Genomic DNA, 23,643 nt, shown 5'->3' with positions numbered 1-23,643 from the left:
TGTAAGCAGGTGGGCTCCGCAGAGAGAGCGCCGGCTAATGCGCAAAGGTTCCGCCCGGTCCACACTGGCAGGCTGCAACGCACGGCGGTCTCCACCGTCGACTCTATCCATCTCTCTCGACTTCTTCTCTCTTCCTCCTTCAGACTTCATCGACTGTATCTCATTGCGTCGCACTCGCACGTCCGACCCCCCCACTCTCCTTACGCTACACACAGCCCATACAGCGCGCACTCGCCACTTTTCACCCTTCTACTCCCCACCCCCGACCGCGCTCCAGCGCTCTTCATGTCATCGCTCCCGCCGAGGCCCAAGCCTTGGGAAGCCAAGTCCGGATCAGCTTCCTCCCCCGCGCCCGCTGCGCCGGCCACCTCGTCCCCCGCTCCCGCGACCACCACCACTACCGACTCGGCCGTCGCCGCGTCCTCCTCCACCGTCGCCCCGCGGCTACCGGACAGACCGGCCGGACTCCGGCGGCGGTGAAAGCTCCATGATGAACAGCGGCAGTGAGTTGGCAACCCGTAGCCCAAACTGACAAGCAGTTGGCGGATATGGCGGATACGGATCCACGTACGGCCAGTCCTCGTACGGTATGACGCCCTACGGCATGGGAGGGTATAGCTCCGGCCTTGGCGGTATGGGCGGATACTCGTACTCGTCGCCGTTCAACCGCATGGGCGGATATGGTGGATACGGAGGGTATGGAAGCTACGGAGGTGGATACGGTATGGGCGGAATGGGCGCAGGATACGGTGTCGGCGGCATGGGTGTGCCCGGAGAGGTGAGCTGAGCGGAGGTGTAGGTGTCCAAAGCTGACAAGCAGGGGTACCCGAACATGACGCAGTCGCTGCAGCAGAGCACTGCACCCGCGTTCGCGATCATCGAGAGCATCGTGACCGCGTTCACGTCGCTGGCCCAGCTTGTTGAGAGCACGTACATGGCGACGCACTCGTCGTTCTTCGCGATGGTCGGTGTCGCCGACCAGCTCGGCAGCCTGAAGACGTATCTGGGCCAGGTGTTGGGAGTGTTCTCTATCCTTCGCCTCGGACGGCGAATCATCAACTGGCTGCGCGGCAAGAAGCAGCCCCCGCCCTCGGGCTGGGCGAACGAGTGGAGCCACGGCCTCCCCGGCGGCCCCAACACCCCGAAGCCGAGCGCCAAGCCGCTGCTCCTCTTCCTCATGTCCGCCATCGGACTGCCGTACCTCATGAGCCGGCTCGTCAAGCTCCTCATCGCGAACCAGCAGCAGCAGCAGCAGGGCCAGGTCATGGACGCGAACGGCGTCATCGATCCGAGCAAGCTCACTTTTGCGCGTGCGCGGTGGGACTTCCGCCCCAACGAGGAGTGGGAGCTCGGTCTGGCGCCGGACGAGATTGTCGCCGTCCTCGAGCGCCGCGAGGGGCAGGGAGGCGAGGCCGGCTGGTGGCGCGGACGAACGCGCGACGGCCGCATGGGATGGTTCCCCGGAAACTACGTGAGTTGCAAGGCTTGGACCATCAACTGACAATCAGGTCGAGGTCATTCAGAAGCGCGAGCAGGGCGGCCCGCCCGCCCCGCCTGGCAAGCCAGTGCCGGCGTGAGCGGGGATACAAGATCTTTGGACGAGACCTGACACATTTTGGCAACATTCAACACATTTTCAAGCAGGGGGCGACGAGGGGACGATTTGTGCAGAGACTCGGGACGATAGGAGTTGTGACGACTAGGGGCATGACGTTTGCTCGGTTGGGGGATGCGATGGATTGTTCGAGGCTAGAGCTGTACTTCTAATCTATCACTGGTTGCGACTCGGGCGACCGCCTGGGCACACATGCATCTCACATTCTTCCATCTATGCGTACTGTGCACACTGCGTGCATGGTGACGGATAACGCACAGGCCGCAGGTGACGATAAGGTGTTCAGGATCGGCAAGGTGCTGGAGAGAGCTACCCGATTTGGAGCTGAATTCGGTCGATCGGCGGGTCTTGCCACTCTGGGCATGACGTTGGGCCGTCGACGTTTCACCATCCGATCCTCCTTTCGACCAACCAACCTTTCACCGTCCTCACCAACGGCCAACTCCAGCCCGTATCTCGCCATACGGGGTGGCGAGGCTCCTCGCCGCCTCCACACTCTCCTTTGATCGAAAACACGACATGCCCCGCATCCGGCCAGCGGCATGGGCAGCCCTCGCTGTCACAATAGCCGTCATCGGCGTCCTGATCAAGACCGACTCACTCAAGATTCTCGTCCTCGGCCCTTTGGTCTCGACTTTCTGTTTGTCACTCGGTGTGTGCGGCCTTGTGTTGGCGGCAAACTATCTGGAACAGCGGTCAGACGCGCCGAGTCTGACTGAGCGACAGGCGAGTGCGACGCGCCCGTTTGCCCTCGCGACGGATCCACAGTGGAGCTGGTACCGAAACAAGCGCAAACTGGACAATGACCCAGAGCCTTCCTTCCCGCCAGTTCATGGGTTTGAAGAGCCAAAGTTGGCCGCAAGGCTGAGCACCGTCCTCGGCCTGATACGCGGCAGCTTCATCCTTCCCTGGTTCTCGAAGATCAGCCGCGCCCCCGCATTCCCGAACAAGGTCGAGGGCGTCATTCGGCACGCGCTCGGCGAGGTTTCCACCCGCGTCGAGACGGTCGACTGGCCGAGTCTCGGCGTCGAAAAGGTCCTGCCTCTCGTCACGGAGCATATTGCGCATTACAAGAATGTGGAGCATCTCGCTGGCAGCATCGGCACCAGCGACGCCCTCCCCCTCCCTCTGCCCAAGGATGCGCACGCCGCCTTCACGCACCACACACACACGAGCGCCGAATCCAACATTCCTGCGATTGAGGCACACCTGCGTGGTCATGTTGAGCGCATCGTCTCTGCCGTCGTGCCCCTCGAGGAGCAGAGCGCCGTCCTCACCACTATCGTCCGCGAGATTGTCCTCGGCGCCATTCTCATGCCCGTCTTCAACCTCCTCTCCGAACCTGACTTCTGGAACCGCCAAATTAACGAGCAGGGTGGCAAGTACCTGCATCAAAGGTGGGTTGCGAAAGGGCTCCATGTGCTAACCCTCAGGAAGCAAGTGAACCAGGTCCTCTCGGCGTTGTCGACGGTGCCCGCGCCTGCGTCGGGCTCGTCGCCGGCCAAGCCGCCCGTGCAGCCGATCAGCGTGCAGTCCACGCCACGACAGTTTGAGGACTTCATGCGCTCGATCACAAAGCTGCGCACGCTGGGAGAAGCGCGGCGGCTACGCTCCGACATTGACCGCGAGTACCGGCATGCGCGGGCTGCGTTCCGCGCAGCTTCGCAGCGTAGCAAGGAAGACGGCGCCGACAACGACAAGGCAATCCGGCACATTGACCGGTATCTGCATCGCCTGGAGCGGGCGCGCGGTGCGATTGATCATCGGATAGAGAAGCTCTCGGGGGTCTCTGCTGATGCTGTGAGTTGCACAGCTATGCCTCGCAACTGACACTCAGGTCCCGCAGATTGCCGCTCCTGCTCCCAGCAAGAACATTAAGCCGACGCTGTATCGCATTCTTTCTGACCCGTCGTCTCTCGCGTATTGGCTCGAATTCATGGAGCGACGCGGCCGCTCACACCTCGTCCAATTCTGGCTCACGGTCGAGGGGTTCAAGGACCCGCTCGAAGCGAGCGGGCAGAACCTTGCGCTCGACAATGTCGTCGAGGGCGGCAATCGACCAGGTGCGAACGACGCAACGATCGGCGACGACATTGCGTTCCTGTACTCGGCCTACTTTGCCGAATCTGGCGGCCGACTCGACATCCCGGCGCGGCTGGTCGAGGTCATCTCTGAGCTGGGCCAGAACACAACCCGTCCTTTCGGCGCAGTCGATACGAGAAGAGCGAAACTTGCAGTGTATCAGGCGCAGAGAGCCGTGTACGAGCTCATGGAGGAGGAGGACTGGTCAACCTTCCAGAAGAGTGACTTGTACTTCAAGGCGGTCGCCGACCTGAAGCACTCGCACCGGCCGCGAGCGAACTCGGGTTCCACACCGCCCATCTCCACCAGCAACTCGACAGCACGTCTCTCGCCTTCGGGTCAGCGCCGAGTATCAGATGGCCCGCCAATATCGACGCCATCGCCTGTTGCCTCGCCGCTGCTGGCACGTCGTCCCCTCCTCGTGAACGGCAGCTTCATGCCGGCCGCATCCTCGCAGACGGCGACACCAGTGACATCGAACGACTTTGACTCGTCAATGACATCGCTGCGCGATGCCGCCCTAGACTCGGGGCGCGCGTCGCCTCGTGCGTCACCGCACTCATCAACAATCCTCTCCCCGGGAACGAAACGACATTCAGCGCAGTTCGATATCCTCTTTGGCACGCAGGAGGAAATTTCCGAGCGCAACCCCTTGTTCGTGGACGAGGAGGACCAGGAAGAAGTGGTGGAGCGGCAGCGTATCGCCGCCATCCAGGCGGCGCTGGAGGAGATCATTGACTCCGATCCGATGTCCAACAGTCAGGTCCTTGAGCCGGAAACGGAACCCCAGACGCCGGCCGCACCCCGATCTCCATTGCAGGGGCTACACCCGTTAGCTGCCCGCAAGAAGACTTCGCGCAGCGCTGAGGACCTGACGAGTGTGCGCGACGTCGGTCCCGCCAGACCAGTTACGCGGTACTCGCCCGGCACACGGAGGCCCAGGCCAGCCCGCCGTGGCAGCGACGAGGGCGTGCACGGCCGCCAGAAATCGATCTTCGCGGAAGATCCCGAAGAGGACGAGGAGCAGGAGGCATCTACGGCCAGTGACGGGGAGCCGGACGCTGAAACCGTCCTCCCAGCGCCTGGGAACCTGCACCTTGGGTCTGAGATTGAGCGTCTCGGCCGCAAGCTCGCCGAACTGGGAGAGCAGGAACGCCTCCTAGACAGTCTGATCCGACAGGCGGACCTGACAGGCAATGCACGTGAGCTACGTCTACTCCGCCGCTCCCTATCGTCACTGCAGCGTGAGCAACGCGCGGCGTCGTTCCAGAAGTCACAGTACGAACGGCATGCAGCTGCGAACCAGCTCGTTCCGGGGCGGACCCGCGTCAAGCTCCCCGGCACAGTGCAGGCGAGCGACGACGGACGCCCCGTCGTCAAGTACGTCGTGGAGATCTCACAGGTCGTCGACGGACGCGTGCAGATGAGCTGGACGATCACACACCGGTACAACGAGTTTTACGCTCTGGACCGTGCATTGCGCGACTGGGTGGCCGAGAATCCGAAAGCGGACACCAGGGCGCTGATAGAAATGCCTGCAAGCGTCTTGTCCCCAGCACGAGCGCGGGCTTTGTCGAGTCACGCCGCGCAGGTCTCGAGCGGTATCTCCAGTCTCTTCTCGGCAGCGCCCTGTTTTGCTCTTCAACGCTGGTACAGAACTTTCTCTCCCGCGGAGCACCGAGTACGCCGTCTACGTCCAGCGCAGGACCTCTCGCACCCCGTAACCTCGTCCGAACACTCTACAAGACGGTCGCATCGAGTATCGACGTCGAGCTCGCCCCGTCCATGCTTGACATCATGTCGCAATCCCTGACGCGGCAGCTGTCCGAGGTGGCCGGCGGTCTGGGCGTCGTCACCGAGGAAGTCGCTGGCTTGATCCCCTTCACAGGCGCAGACGACGACGATGACGCTGGCGACTTTGCTGGGCCGATATGCGATGCCTTCCTCGAAGTCTTTGACCTGAAGGAGCGCGATTGGCTGCGCCGGCAGGCGATAGTGCTGCTCCTTCAGCAGGTGCTTGGGAGCACGGTCGAGCGGAAAGTGAGAGATCTAGTGGGGAAAGCGAGCCAGCCAAAGAAGATCGAAAAGCTCCTCGCGGCGTTCCAGGAGAATATGTGGCCGGGCGGGAAGCGGAAGGAGCCGAGTCCGAAACGCACGCCAGAGGAGATCAGAGAGACACGCCTCAGTGCCTCACGAAAACTGGGGCGGTTGCTCCCCGACGTTCTCGCCAACGTCGTTGGACGCAGCAACGCGAGAAAAGCGGCGCAGCGCACCTTTGCGGTTATCCAGGACCAGAGGCTGAACCAGCACTTGTGGGTTCGGGTGCTTGACGAGATCTTGTACACTCTGTTCCCGCTCGGCGGAGCGAGCGGAGCGGGCGCAAGCGGAGGGAGTGGGGGCAGTACCGCCGTCCAAACACCACGAGCACAGTAGCTCGATATTTTACCAATAACGTTTCCGGGTTCTTTAGTATCATTCTTTCATTCGCTCACATTACGCTACCACTACCATTCCATGCATCAGTGTTCTAGTATCCGCCTTCTTCTGCAGCTGCTACCGTACTGCTGCCAGTTTTACGCCGCCGGGCTCGGCTTCGCGCTCGGACTCAAGTCGGCCGTGAGACTCGCAAACCGTTCGGGAGTGAGGCGGAAACACTCGGGCATGCCATCCTCCTCCCTCCATTTGCCCGACGCAATCCGCGTCGCGAGCGCAGGCGCAGTGACGAAGATCCGAGCCATGCCGTGACCGTTATACCCCGCTGCGACGAACAGGTTGTCCTTTCCCGGCACAGGCCCCACGACGGGAACAAGATCATTCGTGATCCCAATGATGCCAGTCCAGGCACACTCGAGGCCGTCAACCTCGACTTCTTTGCGCTCAGTCGCAGTCTTGATGCTGCCCCCCGCCGGAGGTGGGTGCAGATCCCCAGGCTTGGCGTGCTTCCATGGCCCATTTGGCCAAACGTCACTAATCGCGTTGAGACCCTGCGCAGCAATCGTCGCGTTCCACGTACTGTCGTCCACATTGCCAACCGCCTGTCTCAAGAGTTCCTCAGGCCATCCCAGGCGCGATACGCCCAGCACAACTGTGCCGTCGGGACGGGGAGCGACAGAGTAGAACTCCTTCATGCTCCTTCGGAGCGAGTAGGAGCTGTCCAAGTGAGGCGTGGGAGAGGAAAGGAGATGCGCCTGCGCCTGCACCGGCACGATGCCCATCGGCATCACGCTGTCCGTATACCCGTTCGTGGCCAATACGACCTTGCGCGCCCTCACTGAGCCGCGGGCAGTCGCGACTGTCCATCCGGCGCATCCGGGGGTTTCGGCGGGATCCGTCGCCTCCCGTGACTCGACATCTGGGTCGGGCCGGATGAGCACGTCCGGATTAACGCCCGGCGTCAGTCCCAAAACGGGACAGAACGTGAACGCGTCGTACCGCTCTGTGTCCTTGCACAACTTGTGGATCGCCAGTGTCAGCTCGGCAGGATTGAGCGTCGCCGCCTCCCAGCCATACGCCTCGACGGCGCTCTGGCTCCGCGCCGCCTTTTGCGCACCCTCTCTCCCAAGCGGGGCGGGCGGGTGGCCACCAGCCTGCGCGAATGCGTCGTTCGCTTGTTGCGAGTACGCCGCAAAGTCCTCGGTCAGGCAGACATCGTACGTCTCTCTCTTCTGCCATTCGCATTCGATCTTGTGCTTGTGGATGAACCGGTCCACCCTTACTCTATCAGCTGGGAAAGAGGAGGGGGATGGGGGACGTACCGCTCAAAAACCGTCCGTTCGCTGTTGAGAATCGCCCTCGCCTGCTCCTCCCCATGCACGTTTGCGAACATGCCAAATCCCCGCCCGGCGTCGGGTCGACAGTGGCCTGCGTTCCTGCCCGAGGCGCCAGAGGCTAATTCTCTTGCCTCCAGGAGCACGACGTTGCCGCTCGTCCTCTGGAGCAGTTCCCAGGCTAGGAGGGCGCCACAGAGGCCTCCGCCAACGACGACAATGTCGGCCGACTCGGGGAGTGGAGTGGTCGAATTCGAGATAAGCGGGTCGAGGGCGACGGATTGTTGCCAGACCGACGTCGTTGACAGGGGGACGGGGAGGAGGCGGGGGTCGCCTTCGGGCGCATACGGGTCCTCACTTGTCGACATGAGGATCGTTCAGGCGGTTATTAGAGTATTGGATAAATGTGAGGGTGGAATGAGTGTGGAAGGTGCGGAGAATCAGTGAGAACGACGTCGACGGCCCAGGTCTCCAGATAAACGTGGGAGAGTCGAACGGAAGAGACCGAGATTCTGGATCGGCAAAGACCGGTAATGATTGCGGGGCTCCAGAATGGCATCACATTGCATCTCTACGATGAACTTCCACTTTGATCCACTGCCGTCAGCTTCAGAACCGGCATTCTGAGCTGTCGAACCAACCGCAGAGGCTGGAGTCAGCTATCAGTACGCAGACGAGTTAGAGTACCTGGAAAGTATCCATGAACGCTGTTTCTCAAGGGAGCGATGGGTTCCCAGGTGTTAGCTTCAGAAATCGAACTACAAAGTCAGGTTGCCCCTCCACCGCCGCCCACAGAGAAAGCACTACCTTTCATCCACCGGCCAGACGGAGCCTCATCGCAGCGTAACGGGTTCTGAGGTTAGCTACAGATCCGGTACAGTGTAGCTACCCTGACAGAATGCCTTCCGACTTAACTTGAGCTCAAGGTACCCCGGAGTATGGATCCCCCCGACTCATAGTTGACGGCGATCTCGAACCTACAGTAGTGGTCAGCTCGAGGTTCACTTGACCTAAGCTTACTTAGTGTAGAGCCGGAGGCTAGGTCTGCTAAAGGCTATGCTTCAGTCATGGCGTGACTCAGACCCCGATTTTCAAAGCTTTGAGGCTGAAGTCAGCTCAAGCTTGAATGCCATCAAGCTCACGAAGCGCAGCATGGAGTGCTGCCGCCGGCTCTTAATCCACGACTAGTGAGCTCACGTGTCGGGTGCATCTGAGATTCTGCCGTCAGCTAGGGAGTCGTTCTCGACAGCTGACATTCTCGCGCCCGTACTGCGCCAGGTTATTCCTGGAGTCAGCTCGGCACCGTTATGGTGCGAGCAGCTTACTTCTCGCTACACTCCAAGTCTGTGCACACGGCGTTGAAAGGCCTGGGACGGGGTTGATGGCTCAAGGGCACGGGCCTGTAGCTCGCAAAGATGAGGTCGGTGGAGAGGAGCTGGAGTCAGCTTGCGTCCTGCCCAACTTCACTGAGGCTCACAGTCGTGTTCCCCGAGAGACTGCCACCCGCAGCTAGGAAACACCGATTTAACTCAAGTGTCCCCTGAAGTCAGCTGAAGCTGAGACGGTGTAAACTTACCTCCCCTGTACTTCTAAGTATGAACTGATCCCACAGCAGTGCAAGGCTCTGACGGTGAGCTGATCATCCACGACAACAAAGCTCACCCAATTCTCGTCGAGGCAAGCCGCAAGCTCTCTTATCGAGGACGGTTTGCTGAAGTGAGCTAAAGATCAAGATCAAGAAAGCTCACGGAAAGTGACGACTGCCATCAGCTCATGTAACACTGCACAGCTTACCTATTGGTGAAGAGATTGGGTATCGCCGTACAGAGACTCCGTGTTAAAAGCTGGGCTCAGCTTTAGCACTCGCTTGCCATAGCTACCCCAGTGTCTGGATCCGAGAGCTGAGGTCAGCTCGATGGAAGGTGCTTCTCAGCTTACCTTCTGTCTCCTCCTTCAAACCACTACTGAGGTACGGAGAAAGAAAAGCCGGTCGAGCGACTGCGATCAGCTTGAACCTCAGGACTCAAAAGCTTACTCCGAAGGGAAGTTGAGGATCACGACGCCTTGCCTCTACTCATTCATATCGCTGTTCTTGACGCTTCTTGAGAAAGCCGATAGGTGCTGATAACGACTCAAGCTTTGGCGGACTTACTTGCAGTCTAAGCAGCTGCTATGATCAGCTACATCATTCGATCTGTGTAGCTTACTGGAATCCCCGCGTTTGAATAACAGTGCAGTCTGCGGACTCAGCTTCATGCTCAACGACCTGGAAGCTGCTCACCCGTGAAGAACAATAGGCGGTGCGAGACAAGGTAAGACTTGACATCTGTTGTCAGCTGAATTCCTACAGACCCGGCCAGCAACGTACAGTACGAACACAAGATAACGTGATGCGATGCAGGCCTTCACTCTTGTCGGGCATTTGAATCGGTCTCATGCTGCTCTATCCGATGTGCCCAGCGGCCGGACTGCTGTCAGCTTGGACATTTGGGCCTTCGAAGCTCACGGGGTTCATGCCAAAATGTCGGAAATTCTCGCGAAGTGCCACCGCCAGCGGAGTGTGGTCTGTTGTCACATAGGGGGATGCCGACGTGCCGTGGAGGACGAGGAGGCATGCTGGAACACAGCCGGAGAAGCAATGATACTGTTGATACTGTGATGTTAGCTTCAGCAGGGGGAGGAGCAGCTTACCCATGGCTGGCCGAGAAAGCTGTCCGGTTCTAACGCAGGTTGCAAGAGTGGACTAGAGGACCGAGCCCTGATAGCAGTTGACTTGGGGAAGTGGAGCGAGGCGGGTAGTCATGAATGACTGCTGAACTGTGTGGGGTGGTGAGGTGACGTGGAAGTGCTGAGGGGCAATGCCATCGAAGTCCTTCACTAAGATGAGTTATGAAGGAGTCGTCGAGGAAACTGCGAGTCGCAAGTTGTGATTGAGGGGAAGAAGAGCATCGAGAGGGTGCCTGGATTGCAGATTGAAGGAAGGGGGAGATGTCGTCGAAGTGGTGGTAATGAAGAAGAGAAAGAAGCAGGACAGGTGTCGGCCGTGCTTATATACACATCCTGCATCCCCTCACCAGACAGGCTTCGGCCAGCGGTGACCAAATCAGTTTTGCAATGGCCTCGCACCATGCGTGCTCCGAATGCTCACCACACAAAGGCCAACGCGCTCCGCGCTATTGTGCAAGGCACAGGCTCAACGGAGAAGCACGCGCGTCTGGCTGGTCGACCCCACATCCCCCACGATTCGAACTCACCAAGTGTGCCGACACGTACGTGCAAGTCCGCCTGGAGGTGATGGAACTTGAAGCGTAATTCGGCCGCCGCCATCTGTCGTTAGCTATCGAGGTCAAAGCGAAGCAGCCACCTTCTGAGGCATTAGAACATGTGAGGATATCGAAAGTCGTCCGGTGCTTGACCTTTCATCCTCACTGTTGATGTCAGCTAGTTCGGGAAGCCCTCAAGCTCACTGGTATACTTGCGCCTTGTTCTGTGGTGCTTAAACAAATGCAGAAGCTCACACTGTGATAAGCTAACCATCGGCTCTGGCCAGCTTACCGATGCAGCGATTCGAGTTGTTCGCAAAGTCAGAGTGGCATGGGCCGTGTTCCAGATTCACCTTCGCCTTAGCTCAAGAAAGAAGAGATGCGCAAGTTAGCGACTGACTCGCCGAAGTTGGAGTAGAGAGAACTGAAACTGTGCTGCACAGTGTTTCAAGCGAGTATGTGAGCGTCCCTGTCAAAGCTCTGTTGAAGGCTCGGAGACAAAGAAGCTGCAGCGGATGCTGTTGTTAGTTCTGGTCCGTCTTCGCTTGAACTCACCATCGTCGCTACCAACGTTCGGACTGGCTTATGGACAGAGTCTCTTTGCTGCTATCAGATACCTGGGACATGGAGACAGCTTACGGTGCTCTCGCTTTACGGAACAGCGAATGAAGGCACACCGTCAAAGCCCGCGGGCTCGATGGGCTCGATTCGGGCAATTTTAGGTATTTTCGCCAATTATGCGAAGGGTGACGGTGCGGCACGTTTCAAAGGTCAAGGGACCTCTGAGCGTCAGCTACGCGATGTATCTCGAATAGCTCACTACTGCAATGCTGAACGTTTACTTCTTCTTAGACTTCCGCTTCTTGCCCTTGGGCATCGTGCGCTTCTCAACCTTGCTCTTGGTTTTGTCCTGGCTCTCGTTGGCTGCAAGTCAGCTGCATCCACCACATCGTTGGCAACTCACCAGACTCCTCCTCGATGGTCGGAAGGGCTTCGGATTGAGATTCAGGGGACTCCACGAGGTGTTCGGGTTTGCAATGCCTCTCGTAGTATCTGTCCTGCTGGCACGGCTGCCAGCGCTTGTCACCGCCCTCCTTGAACCACCAGCTGAGATTCGCCATGACGAGGTTGAGGAATGTGAATCCCCATGGGTGGGGCGAAGTGTTGGGGTGGGCGGGGTTGTCGTGCTGAACTGTGCTGATGCGGATGGTGGGGATGGGCTGATCAATGGACGACTCTTCGAAGCTGACATAGATGTACTCGGTATGTCGGAGGATAAGGGTGGCGCGAGTGCGGGTCCTCCAAGCGATAGCGGCAGCGTTGAGAATCTCGCAAAGGAGAGCGCTGAGGTCATCCTCCACCTCTTTGTCGAGGACAGGAAGCGTAGCGCAGACGTGGATCATGCCAGGCTTAGCGGGGTCGAGGAATACGGAGACGCAGAGCGGGTCGCCGGACTCGCCTTTCGTGGCGAGGAACTCTTCGTCGACCAAGTCGAAGGCTGAGAACCCGGCCTGGCTAATAGACTGCGGACCCATGATGCGACTGTGTCCCAGAAACACGGACTGATAGGAGAAGCTCCAATCGATGGGCCAGTAAGTGTTGTTCCAGCGCAGCAGCACTTCCGTCATGAGGTCGGGAGCGACGGCGTTGAAGCGATCGGCAAACGCCTCGGTGGCGTCCATCATGGGCTCGTAGAACTGTTCGCTAACGTGGAAAGCAAACTCGCCTCGAGTCATTTCGAGCGTGGTACGACCGTCGGGAAGGTGTGCGCGGGCGGCGGCGGGGATGTCGGGCATCTTCCAGCCAGGCCCATTCTTACGGGCGAGGTAAGAGGGTGAGAGGCGAATCACCTTCAGGCCCCGACCACCGCCATACTTGTTGAAGTCTGGTGACTCGAGGAGCATCATCGCAGGCGTCTTCCTGCCGTTAAAATAGCCTGGGATAGACCAGTGAACGGGACGGAGCTCTGGCATTATCTGAGGTCAGCTCTTCTCAAGGGGCATCAGCTTACCGCATCGCCTCGACCGGCAGGCAGAATTGAGTGGGAAAGTGCAGTGGCGAGTGTTGGTGATGGTGGGGAGGCACGAAGGGCTGGTTACGAGGGCAGCCGTAACGTGAGAGGGAGGAGAGAGGGTAGAGTGAGGAGGGTTGGTCTATTGTGAAGGTGCCGTAAAGGAGGGTGGTAATGAAAGAAGAGGGATAGAGATGATGGCGAGCATCAAACGCCATCAGAGGACAGTCGGACTCATTGAGAGGAAGGGTGAGTTAGGGGGGCAGACACGTCGACGTGTCGGTGTCGTGAGAGGTGTGCAAGGGTGGCGCGAGAAGTCAAGCTGTGCCGCTTCACGGTGCTCGGAGATGGCTGTGCCGCCATCCCAGCACTCTCGCTCCTCGTGCAAGGCTGATTGCACGTCAAATGGCAGTGAATGCGACGGGCAACCCTGGAACGCTCTCCTGCTCATTGACCAGCAAGGCAGTCGAGCAGAAGACGTCCAGTGTGAGCTGCCTGTCGAGTCGCACTCTCGCTCACTTCCGGCGATTGCTGCGCTCAACCCTCCTCGGCACACATGTGCGTTGCTCCCTCTCTCGGAGCCGGCACGGCCTTGATTCCATGCAACCTGTGGTCATGCGCCTGCAAAGCGGAGTTGGCTCTATCATGCTTTCTCACATCTAGGTACTCCTTTCTACAACTGGGGATCTGGGTCGTTCTACTCCTCGGCACTTTCGCACTTCAACCAGACAACAGACCGCAGCACGCAATCGCCTGATGGGCCGCGTCGACACCCTGCCCGCAATGTTCCGGCCGGGTGCGCAGCGAGTGCGGAGGGGAGTTTGCATGCCCAGCTTAGAGCTTGGCCTTGGGCAGCGCCTCCTTGCTGGCGGTCCAGCGCCAAACTGCGTCCGCTGTCCAGCGCACCATGTCCGGCGAGATCTTGTGTCCAGCCCCTTCATCAACCTTCCACTCGACATCTGCCTCTTCACTAATCTTCGCAATAATCGGCTCGGCCCTCTCGATCGGCATCGACACGTCCTTCCCGCCGCTGAGGACGAGGATCTTCTTCCCCCCGTAGGCGCCTGGTGGCGGCACGCCCATCATGTAGTGCCGCACGCCGTCGGGGTAGATCAGCTCCTCGGACGACACGCCGTACTGCGTCGCCCGCTCCTCGAGATTGACGCCCAGCACCTCTGACGGGATCGAGATGATCGGAATACCGAAACGGACGCTCGGGTCATGACGCAGCAGACGCCAGACAGAGTGCCCGCCCATGCTCACGCCGGCTGGCACGAAGGAGTCGATCGTGCGCTCGCCCCGCGGGAATAGGTACGACGGCAGGAAGTCCATGATGAACTTCTGGTCCTGTGCGCCCGCGTACACCGTCGCCGCCATATCCATCAGATGGGTCGGGTTCTTGTCGTAGGACAAGTTCGTGTTACGGAACCGCGTCCGCGCGCCGTGGTTGCGGTGGTCCTGTGGGTCAGCAAGCGAGCTTTGGTTTCAGTCTGCGATAGAATAAGGGTGAGCTGCCAGATGTTCCAGGCTTAAGCTGACACCAGATGACAATCTTCCGGAGCCGCTCGACTGGTGAGCTCTCCAGACGTCACAGGCTTGAGGTGACACCAGTGGACGGAAATCAGCCCCAGCCTGAGATGGGTAAGCTTGCCAGTTTAGCCAGGCGCGAGCCAGTATCGCCGAAGCTCCCGCTCCACGCAGCTCCCTCGACGATACAGTTCCGACTCTCGCACAGGTGCAGGCTGCAGAGGCGATCGCAGAGGCGACCAGGTAGCTTCACAACTCGTGTCACCAGCTCACTGCAGTTACTCCGGTAAGAAACGTTCCCCATGGCACAGTGGACAGGTAAGCTTTTGCTCCAGAAGTCGCAAGCTGATCGCAAGGCCGTTGCGGACCCCGTATCCCAAAGCTCCGAGAAGTGGTGAGCTTCCATCTCCACCTGTTGAAGCTCACGTCCAGCGACAGGTCGATCTTTCCCCCGCCAGTAACACTGGCGACAGCTCAAGGCCATCCTTTGTCTCAAGGCTCGATGGCGTAACAAAGAACTGTGAGCTGTTTGTTGTGCGCGACTTAGCTGACAGCAGTCCGCTGGCAATCAAGCACGCTGGGTGCAAGTCCAGACCACAGAGCTTAGTCCGCAACACCAGAGCCAGGTAGCTGCGATGTTCGCCATGACAGCTGAACCCCAGCTTTGGAAGACCATTCGCAACCCGGACGACTCGGACAGTGTCCCAAATGAACGAGCCCCATTGTCCTTGGACAATAGAAAAGCCCATACGTATAGGTGAGCTCATTAACTGGTTTTCCTGAGCTAATGCCAGCCTTCTTGAGGCAGTATTCGCCCTGCATTTCGGCACCCAATGCTTGAGCCGCCTGGGTGACCATGCTTAGCGAGTTACGCTCCGTCGACAGCACTGAGCAGACTTCCGATGCCTGGGGTACACCTCATACGCCCGTCACGAGATGGTGAGAGCTCGAAGGCAATGGAGAAGCTGATCACAGCAACGGCCTAGGGCCTAGCTGGCCATTGATCCGGAGCAGTAGCGCTCTGGCCGACCACAACGGATAACGAGCATGGAGAGAACAATCACTCACCAAAGTAACGACAATCACGTCGCGCACCTTCTCCCGCCCGCTTTCGGCCTGCAGCCGGTCCAGCTCGCCGAGAATGCCGGAAGCCATCGTGCCCATCATCTTTGCAGAGTGACATCTTCCATGCGAGAGGATCTGCGATTAGCTATCAGTGGGCGAGCAGAAGCGAAGTCAAAAGCGCAATATCACGAAGAGTGAAGCGCTTGAGGGACCGACCGGGAACCGCGGCGCAGACGGGCACACTCACAACTGCGCAAATGGGGAGCTTGCTCTTTCTGATCTCATCGAGGCCGTACACGTCCACGTCGAGGTCGACGAGGGTTACTGTCCTCTTGCTGCGCGGCTTGTGGTCGAGGATGAGGCTGGGGAAGTCGAACCGGTGCTCGTCGCCCGCCATGATGGCTTTTGGAGCCATGGTGTCAAAGGAGTGTCGGAGTCGGTTTGTTTCAATGTCGTGGGCGTTGCGCCGTGTTGTCAAAGCGAGCGAAAGGAATGAGGAAGTTGAAAGATGAAAGAGCAAGTTTCAGGCGCGTCGTGCCCATCGGGCCAAGGAGCCATCGGCATCAACCGCCGGCTAATGGCCGGGATGTTGCCGGTCGCTCGGCCATTTCCGTCTGGCGCCTCCACCGAACAAGTACTGGCGCAACCCTGTGGTGGTAGTTGCTGCGGCAGATCACTTCTGATATCATCGATAATGGCGGTCTGGTCTGGATCATCACGCTAGCGCGGCCAGAAGTCGGCGTACATGCGCAGTTCCAGCGACGCGCGTCAGAGGCGGCGCCAAGAAGCGGAGCGGCGGCGCAGTGAGCCCAACATTTTTGTGACGCCCTATGACATTCCGGCGGCTGCGATCGACGACGTCATTGTCGCACTGCCAGATCTTGTGCTCCCAGCGTCGCTACCTGTGCCGCAACTCCGTCGAGCGTCATGGATAAAGAGCATGAATGAAATGTCTGTCTAGGCTGTTGGGTCCTTATCATTGATCTCCCGCACATAGTTTCCCACCATCGCACGACCTCTCTCTCTCACTACTTTTCATTTTCGCACTCTGATCTACACAGCATCGCCATGGGTTTCGGACTCGGACGGAAAGACGAAGCGGCCTCGGCCCCCGCCACGCCGCACGGGCACGAGTCGAAGTGGACGAAGCGCGCAATGGGCCTCAGCGACAAGCTCGGCGGGGCCGTGAACAGCTACGGGCAGAAGTGGGGGCTGGAGGCGTCTGGCCGACGTCGGGCGACTTCCCCGCCGAGATGGAGAAGGCGGCCAAGATCCTGCGCTCGTTCACTGTCGATGCTCCTGCCGCGGATGCGGGCCACCACGCGCACAAGTACGCCAAGATCCCGCCCAGCGTTGTGCGCGACGCGAAGGGTATCGCCGTGTACACTTGCGTGCGTGCTGGTGTTGCGCCATGGGGCGGCGCGGGGGGTAGCGGCCTAGTCGTCGCGCGCTTGCCTGATGGATGTGAGTTGCTGGCGCCAGCTCGACGGTTCACTTCAGGAGCTGACACACAGCCTGGAGCGCGCCGGCGGCCATCATGCCGACCTCGATGACAGCAGGGGTGAGTTGGAGGCTCTCCGCTGCAACTGACGCCAGCTACAAATCGGCCTGGACGTGTACGACGCCGTGCTCATCATCCGGACAGAGGAGGCGCTGCGCCAGTTCGGCAGCCACCGATTCTCGCTCGGTGCGGACGTGTCGGTGGCTGCAGGACCAAGGGGCGCAGGCCAGGGCGCCGAGGGCAACTTTGGCGGCAAGAAGGAGCGCGACCACGACGGCAAGGTCGACAAGCATGCTCAGGTTTACTCGTACATGCGCTCGAAGGGGGTGTATGCCGGTATCGAGGTCGTCGGCACTGCCTTCATCTCGCGCGCCGATGAGAACGAGGCCATGTACCACCAGCCCGGCATCAAGCCGGCCGATATTGTGAGTGTTCTCGAGCCGCGCGTCTTCAACAGCTTCTGCGATCGCATACCTTTGAGTGCCGAGGCAGAGTCGAGCCGAACACGAAGCGATGGTTGAGCCGTTGAGCAGTCCCATTCCACAGCTGTTTCAATGTGCATACGTGCAAGCTGACCCCAGCTCTCGGGCAAGGTGCCCTCCCCACCCGCAGCAAGGGATCTCAACCTCGCCCTCCAAGCCGCCGAGACGGGGTACGCGCAAGCGCCCGGTTTCGCGCAGTACGGGCCCAACGACACCGCGGCCACCGTTAGTGGCGGTGCGCCGCCTCTGCCGCCTCGCCAGGTCGAGCAGTTCTCGCAACCCAACTCGGTCGGCTATGCCACGGACTCGAAGAGTGGATACTCAGCCCCGGGTGCAAGCTCCAGCGGAGGCGGGTTCGCGGGTGCTGCGGCCGCTTACAATGCCGGCGCATTCGATCATGGCGACAAGAAGGGGAATGGGGGGTATGGGCAGAATTCGGCCTATGGTCAGCCCCAGCAGCAGCAGCCGCAGAGCGGCTTCGCTCCCCCGGGCGGGTTCGCGCCGCCTGCTGGTCCGCCGCCGACTCGATACGTTGCGCCGAGCGGACCGCCGCCGACTTCCGGATCATCCGCCCCGCCCCCGCCCTCCGGTCCTCCTCCTGCCTACCACGAGTAGAACTTGTATCCATGTCCCAACCGTCTCGCACTCTATCGCATCGTCTCTATGCATCTATGATCATCTATGCACGCCTGTCCCATCCCCTAGTCGTCGTCACTGTCATCTCCCCGCCGTCCCCTCTTCGCCTTCTTTCCCTTCCCGCCCTTGCCTCCCTTCCCCTTGGCCCCAGAGGACACAGCCTGCCCTGTCTTGCTCCGCCACCCGAGTGCCTTCTCGAACCCGTTCCTCCCGTCTCGGAAGTCGGCGAGCGCCTTGCCCGCCGCATCGCGCGACGTCACTGCGAACGGGCCTTGCATGACCAGTTCCTGGTGCAGGGGTGGAGACGCACCGAGAAGCACTCTAGCTCCCTTTCCCCCAGCTTCGATGTGGACGCCCGTCTCGCCCTCAGACGTTGAGAGCACGGCGCATTCCTGCGCCTTCACCTTCTTCCCTCCCACACTGATACTTCCCTCAGTGGCGTACACGAAGCAGGTCCATGACGCGGGCACGGCGACAAAGGTCTCCCCCCGCAGCGTGAGGTCCAGCAGGAGGATCTCGTTCACTGTGTCCCGGACCGAGCCTTTGGTGTCGCCCACCTCGCCCGCGATGACCCTTGCTGACCCTACTTCAGCAGAGGAAGAGTCGAGAAGCGGCACCGAGGGGATCTGCGAGGACTTGCGGTCCACGTACCGCGGCTTCATCATCTTGCGCGCCGCGGGGAGGTCGATCCAGAGTTGCAGTGCGCGGGCTGCGCCCACTGGCATTTCGGAGTGGACCAGACCCCGACCCGCAATCATCCATTGCAGGTCGCCCTGCCCCAGTGTGCCCGTGTGGCCGAGGTGGTCCTCGTGTGTAACCTGGCTGCGAGCGTCAGCAAGTCTCTTCAGCGAGCGCCTCGTCTCATGTCCTACTGTCCTCCCAGGGTCGATGCGTCCTTCCGAGGACGAGAGAGGCACACACACTCACCCGTCCAGCACCATTGTGACCGTGGCCATGCCCCGGTGCGGATGGTCGGGGAACCCCTGTCCCGGTTCAATGTCGCAGTAATCGAGGATGAGGAAGGGGCTCAGATTCCACAGCGAGGGAAGGCCGATGGAGCGCGAGACGCGCGCACCAGCGCCCTCGGGCGTGATGAACCCTGGCTGGACGCGGGTGACTGAGCGCGACTTGTTACCGCCCTCATTCGGCTCTGGGGTCGCTGAGGCAGCGGCGGCAGTGGCGGGCTCGGAGGGTTGCGGCGCCGGGGTCAGCGGCTCGATGGCCATGTCCAGGTCGAGGTCGTCTGCCATTGTCACTTGTTCGATATCTCCGTTGTCCTTTCGAGTTCAAGGATTTGCAGCTGTGTATCGAGTCGTTTCCGGTGTGTCGCTCTTTGTGGTGTCAGTACGAGTGAGTGTGCAAAGTCAATCATCCCTCGGGACACCATGACATCAGTAGTCTGTGGACTGGTCAAAAACAACATTGCTCCGCACCCGCAAAGCCGAGGGAAGGCTTAAGTAATCCATCGGACATCGGGTGCACTCCGTCGCTGAACCGTTCGTCCTTCCCCACAACCTTACCCCAGATCGTCCATGCTTCACTTCCAGATACAGCAACTCGTCGCAGATCGCATGTTGCGGTATCCTCCAGCCCCTTCACATATCCAGAACAGGCAGTATATGATAAAGCTCGATACTAATTCCCGGGATCGCGGACACGGCTGAACTCTCGCGGACTCATGGACCATGGAGAGGATACCGGAGCTTGCAGGAACTGGCCCCATCATACCGCGGAGACAGCTAGGAGGGATGAGGTACGCGCCGACCGATCGAGTGACACGGCGCAAGGTCCAGCCCCCTAGTTAGGAAGACCGCATCGGTCGTCTCATGCTTGTAAGCTTGTAACAGCTCTTTGTCGCATGTGTCAGGTCCTTGCTTAGACTTCGGATGCCGTACTCGCAGAGCTTGCAGAGGTTTGCAGAGGGTTGCAGCCAGTGCCACGATGTCAGGCGACCGCTGTGGGTGTCAGGTGCCGCATCGTCCAGATCTGGGCCGTGCAGACGGTAAGCGTGAGTCACCATGAGTCAACAACAGTCATCTGCGCTGCCGCAAACGCCAGATCGTAGCCATCTGCCCCTGGCCCCGTTAATTATCACAATGCATTCCGCGGACCTACTTCCAGTGTTGTCAGCTGGATCAAGCTTCGTTGCTGTTCTGGGCCTAAGTCCAGCATTTCTAGACTCTTGAGGATGGGAATCAGAGCCCACCGCTCCGCGATCAGTTGACCTTGATCTTTACCTCAGCCCTCGGCGCATTCAAGCCTCCGCCTGATCGCTTGCAGCAGGATACAGCCACAGCGTACAGCGATCGAAAGACAAAGTCATATGCAGCCACAAGTCATCTGCCTTTTGTGTCGTGGTCATCTGCATAACTCCGGGGTCATCTGGACTATTATCCGGACGTAGTCATGTGCACCCCCGGAGTCATATGCGGGGAATGCACTTGTCTTCCGCGTCAAGCTCGAATTCCCACAAAGCTCTCAATTCAGCGTAGTGCTCCCGCGCACTTCCACCGTTCGAGCGTCTCCGAGCCGGAGAGTCGTAACTCGCATCAGCGCAATGCGCGGCCCCGAAGGAGCGGATCCGGGGCCCGTTATGAGCTCCGGTCTCCGCAGAGTGCAGGCAACGTTGGGAGGCCCGCCTTCACATGGGATGACCGATGGGGCCAGATCAGACAGGGCCAGGGGAGGTGGATGTGTCGCTGAGTCATCAGCAGTCAGGCAGTCAGCAGACACAAACAAAGCTGCCCAAGACGGTGCAAATGGACAAGGAGGCGAGATGATCGACGCTGACTACTGTGCATGTTTGGGCTCCTGTGAGCTCCTTCCGCCCCATATTTCCGACCTCCTTGCGATCTCCTATCAAACTTCTGCAGCTTGGCATTGCTAGTCGAGCCGTAGTCCAGACCACTGCAGAATACACCGGCAAACACAGCATATGCCGAAGCTCGGTGCCATTTCCTGTGCCAAAGCATGGCGGGTTCCTAACACTCAATCACGAGCGGAAGTCTCGCGAAACCCTCGCGAAACCTCGGTCAGACCGAAGTTCACGTCCGGGTGGTCAGATGACCGCACGATGCCTCCGCACGCCTCCGCACATTGGTCTATTTCGCCAATGCCAGCGTCCTTCTCACGCGACCGCGAGCGCGACGAGGAGGGAGGAGGAAGGAGGGAAGGGGGACGGGGAGGTGGCTCGGTCGAGCTGGAGTCTGGGTGGTCTGGGTGGTCTGGCCCAATCCCCTCTATTCTGCATGATGCGAGTTGATGTGGGAGTTGAGAGACAATGAATGGGAGGTCGATCTCGTCTTGGCGGAACAGGCTTGGCCCGCCGTTTGTGTAGATAGGAGAATGTGTAGCCGTTCATCCGTTCATCCGCACACCCGCACACCCGCACACCCGTTAGGACAGCCGTGCAGCGTGCCGAGCAGAGGGCAGAACACTCACCCCGCCCTCCTCCCCCTCTCCCCAAAATGCAGCCATTGGACAACACTTCGGTGACCTGGGGACCACCCTCACCCTCGGCTTTCTGGAGCACGACATGGCCCCCCACCTCCGCCTCCTCCGCCATCTCCGCCTCGTATCCCCATTCAGTGCCAGTTCAGTGCCAGTTCAGTGCCAGGTAGGTTGTATCCGCAGCGGGGTCCGCCGCTCCGTAGCGGAGATGCCTGAACTCAAGCATACCGGACAGGAGAAGAGGAAGGTGGTTTGGTGGATACCAAAACAACGGACCACCGATACGACCGCCCGAAATGCGGGGCCACAGCATTCTGCGGAGCCCACTCCCCAACACTACACCAACCCCATCCGCCTGACCCAAGAGTTTTTACAGCACGCAATGAAGCCAAAGCCGGACCCCGAGGCAAACTCGCGTGAAGACTGGATACGCATGTCCATTGTCCATTGTCCATTGTGCACATCCTACAGACACTAGGACTAAGGATGAGACATCCGGAGGATTTTTCTGGCGGAGACGAGCCCGCCGGAAGAGCTACGACTGCCATCCTTTTAGACATTTGGCTATTTGGCTGAGTCTGACAACTGTTACCGAACAGGCTTGCCGTATCGGTGTGCTGTTGCCGTGTCGGTCACCAGGCGATGTATGGCCGGATCGGTCATCGCATTCGCGATGTCTGCTGATCATCGAAACCGACGAAACCGACGAAACCGACGTGGTCCCGCTTATGGTCACGAGCTGATTCCCTTTGAAGATCATCTGCACGACACTGACACATCGACACAGGTCACGGGTCTGCAAGTCTGCACTTCCATACCCGCTCTGTACATACTGCACTGTGCCGCGCGCACAGGCAGCTCCGGCCCCGGAATGCCAGCAGATATTGCCCCCGGTCCTCGTTACGTGAGATCCATTGCCGCTTCAGTCTTAGCAAACGTGCCTGGTCTACGCGACTACGCACGTATACGCACTCTCATCGCCTCGCTCGCCAACACACAGTCCAAGCCGTCATCCCAAGTCCGACCTAGCCCAAGTCCACAGTTTGTCAGTCAAGTGCAAAGAGGAGCAAGTTAGAGAACAACATGTGTATGCATTTACTACCCAAAACCCAGAAGACTATTAACCCATAAGAGATGCTAAAGAACCCAAAAAGTAGAGACGTAGAGACGTGGTTGGCGTGTTTTGTTATGCTGTGATGATTTCGAGCTCTGCTCGTTGACTGCTTCCTACTCCTCCTACTGCTCCTACCCGCTGCGCTAGTTGAGACCAGAGAGCTCTCGCTCCTCAGCCGGTAGGTCTGCTCGCTTCGCTCGCGGTTGCTCGCGGTTACTCGTGCTCCCTCTCCTCCCCCGAACTACTCGGGATCGTCTCGAGGGGCAAACTCGTGCTCGATGTCGTCGGGGGCGGGGCTGGGCCCTTGGCCGCCGGCGCCAGCGAAGCGGGGTACGGCACAAACGGCGAGAGGGCGGGGTACTGCACGACGGGGCTCGGGAGCGCGAGACTGGGTGCCCGCGGGCTCGTGTCGCGGTCCGAGGACGAGTAGTTTGAGTGTGCCGAGTGGGCAGGGCTGGGCGTCGGCGCGCTCCTGGCCGGACTCGTGCCGAGCGGCGTAGTGGGCGCTCGGCGTCCCAGGTCGATCGACGTCTGGGGCGACTGGGCTGTGCGCTTCTTCTCCCCACTCAGCTTGCGCGGGCGCATCGCCGGCGTGTGGTACACCGCCTTGTAGACGCTGTTCGACCACCCGCCCTGCGGCGGACCCAACCCGAGCAAAGTGTTCGCCGGGACACTACCCCTGCGAGCGAGGAGGGAGGGGGGGATGGGCGCCGGCATGGGCGCGTGCTGGAACGAGAGCGGGGCGCGGGACCACGACGCAGGCTGGACGTAGACGGTGCGCGAGAGCGTGGACGTGGCCGACGAGGGCGTGCTGGGCGTCGTGATCTCGTACGAAGACACAGACGTCGAGGACAGCGAGCTGGGGCCGAGCGGCGGGCGCGAGACCTCGACCGCGGGCGAAATGCCGGGGTTGTTCGTCGTCGCGAGCAGGTTCAGGTTCGCTTCTCGTGCTGGATCGGGGACACTTGCGGCGGCGGGCTCGACGACGAGCCAGACGACGAGCGCGGGCGCTGCTGCTCCCGCACACTGACGCCGTCAGGGAGGCGAGCCGCCAGGCGCGAGATCTGGCCCGACGCTATCGAGCCGCGGCGGCCGAGGCGGGGAGGGCGCGCAAAGAAGCTGTCGGCCGG

At 60.0% G+C, this 23,643-nt stretch overlaps 8 protein-coding genes across 8 annotated transcripts; 3 read left to right on the top strand and 5 right to left on the bottom strand.

Moving 5' to 3' along the window:
• Positions 1-589: 589 nt before the first annotated feature.
• On the top strand, positions 590-1,577 carry A1Q1_03239 (peroxisomal membrane protein pex13 (peroxin-13); the record flags this gene model as incomplete). Its single annotated transcript, XM_014323519.1, has 3 exons — positions 590-778; positions 842-1,471; positions 1,509-1,577. The coding sequence occupies 3 exons, from the start codon at positions 590-592 to the stop codon at positions 1,575-1,577; spliced, it is 888 nt and encodes a 295-aa protein (XP_014178994.1).
• A 557-nt stretch (positions 1,578-2,134) lies between these two features.
• On the top strand, positions 2,135-6,130 carry A1Q1_03238 (uncharacterized protein; the record flags this gene model as incomplete). The annotated part of the gene is made up of 3 exons (XM_014323518.1): positions 2,135-3,415; positions 3,462-4,899; positions 5,049-6,130. The coding sequence occupies 3 exons, from the start codon at positions 2,135-2,137 to the stop codon at positions 6,128-6,130; spliced, it is 3,801 nt and encodes a 1,266-aa protein (XP_014178993.1).
• Positions 6,131-6,270: 140 nt separating this feature from the next.
• A1Q1_03237 (uncharacterized protein) lies at positions 6,271-7,832 on the bottom strand (the record flags this gene model as incomplete). The annotated part of the gene is made up of 2 exons (XM_014323517.1): positions 6,271-7,408; positions 7,453-7,832. The coding sequence occupies 2 exons, from the start codon at positions 7,830-7,832 to the stop codon at positions 6,271-6,273; spliced, it is 1,518 nt and encodes a 505-aa protein (XP_014178992.1).
• A 3,733-nt stretch (positions 7,833-11,565) lies between these two features.
• On the bottom strand, positions 11,566-12,700 carry A1Q1_03236 (uncharacterized protein; the record flags this gene model as incomplete). Its single annotated transcript, XM_014323516.1, has 2 exons — positions 11,566-11,651; positions 11,692-12,700. The coding sequence occupies 2 exons, from the start codon at positions 12,698-12,700 to the stop codon at positions 11,566-11,568; spliced, it is 1,095 nt and encodes a 364-aa protein (XP_014178991.1).
• An 872-nt stretch (positions 12,701-13,572) lies between these two features.
• A1Q1_03235 (uncharacterized protein) lies at positions 13,573-15,745 on the bottom strand (the record flags this gene model as incomplete). Its single annotated transcript, XM_014323515.1, has 5 exons — positions 13,573-14,196; positions 14,539-14,677; positions 15,017-15,111; positions 15,334-15,465; positions 15,578-15,745. 5 exons carry the CDS (start codon positions 15,743-15,745, stop codon positions 13,573-13,575), a joined length of 1,158 nt encoding a protein of 385 aa, XP_014178990.1.
• A 2,269-nt stretch (positions 15,746-18,014) lies between these two features.
• On the bottom strand, positions 18,015-19,199 carry A1Q1_03234 (pirin; the record flags this gene model as incomplete). Its single annotated transcript, XM_014323514.1, has 2 exons — positions 18,015-18,771; positions 18,877-19,199. 2 exons carry the CDS (start codon positions 19,197-19,199, stop codon positions 18,015-18,017), a joined length of 1,080 nt encoding a protein of 359 aa, XP_014178989.1.
• Positions 19,200-21,607: 2,408 nt separating this feature from the next.
• Positions 21,608-22,474, top strand: A1Q1_03233 (uncharacterized protein; the record flags this gene model as incomplete). The annotated part of the gene is made up of 2 exons (XM_014323513.1): positions 21,608-21,848; positions 21,999-22,474. The coding sequence occupies 2 exons, from the start codon at positions 21,608-21,610 to the stop codon at positions 22,472-22,474; spliced, it is 717 nt and encodes a 238-aa protein (XP_014178988.1).
• A 252-nt stretch (positions 22,475-22,726) lies between these two features.
• Positions 22,727-23,230, bottom strand: A1Q1_03232 (uncharacterized protein; the record flags this gene model as incomplete). Its single annotated transcript, XM_014323512.1, has 1 exon — positions 22,727-23,230. The coding sequence occupies one exon, from the start codon at positions 23,228-23,230 to the stop codon at positions 22,727-22,729; it is 504 nt and encodes a 167-aa protein (XP_014178987.1).
• Positions 23,231-23,643: the final 413 nt, after the last annotated feature.

Source organism: Trichosporon asahii, assembly GCF_000293215.1.
Source record: "Trichosporon asahii var. asahii CBS 2479 unplaced genomic scaffold scaffold00054, whole genome shotgun sequence".
NCBI classification, from domain to species: Eukaryota; Fungi; Basidiomycota; class Tremellomycetes; order Trichosporonales; family Trichosporonaceae; genus Trichosporon; species Trichosporon asahii.
The sequence above is the reverse complement of the archived record's forward strand: the minus strand, read 5'-3'. Positions and strand labels throughout refer to the sequence as shown.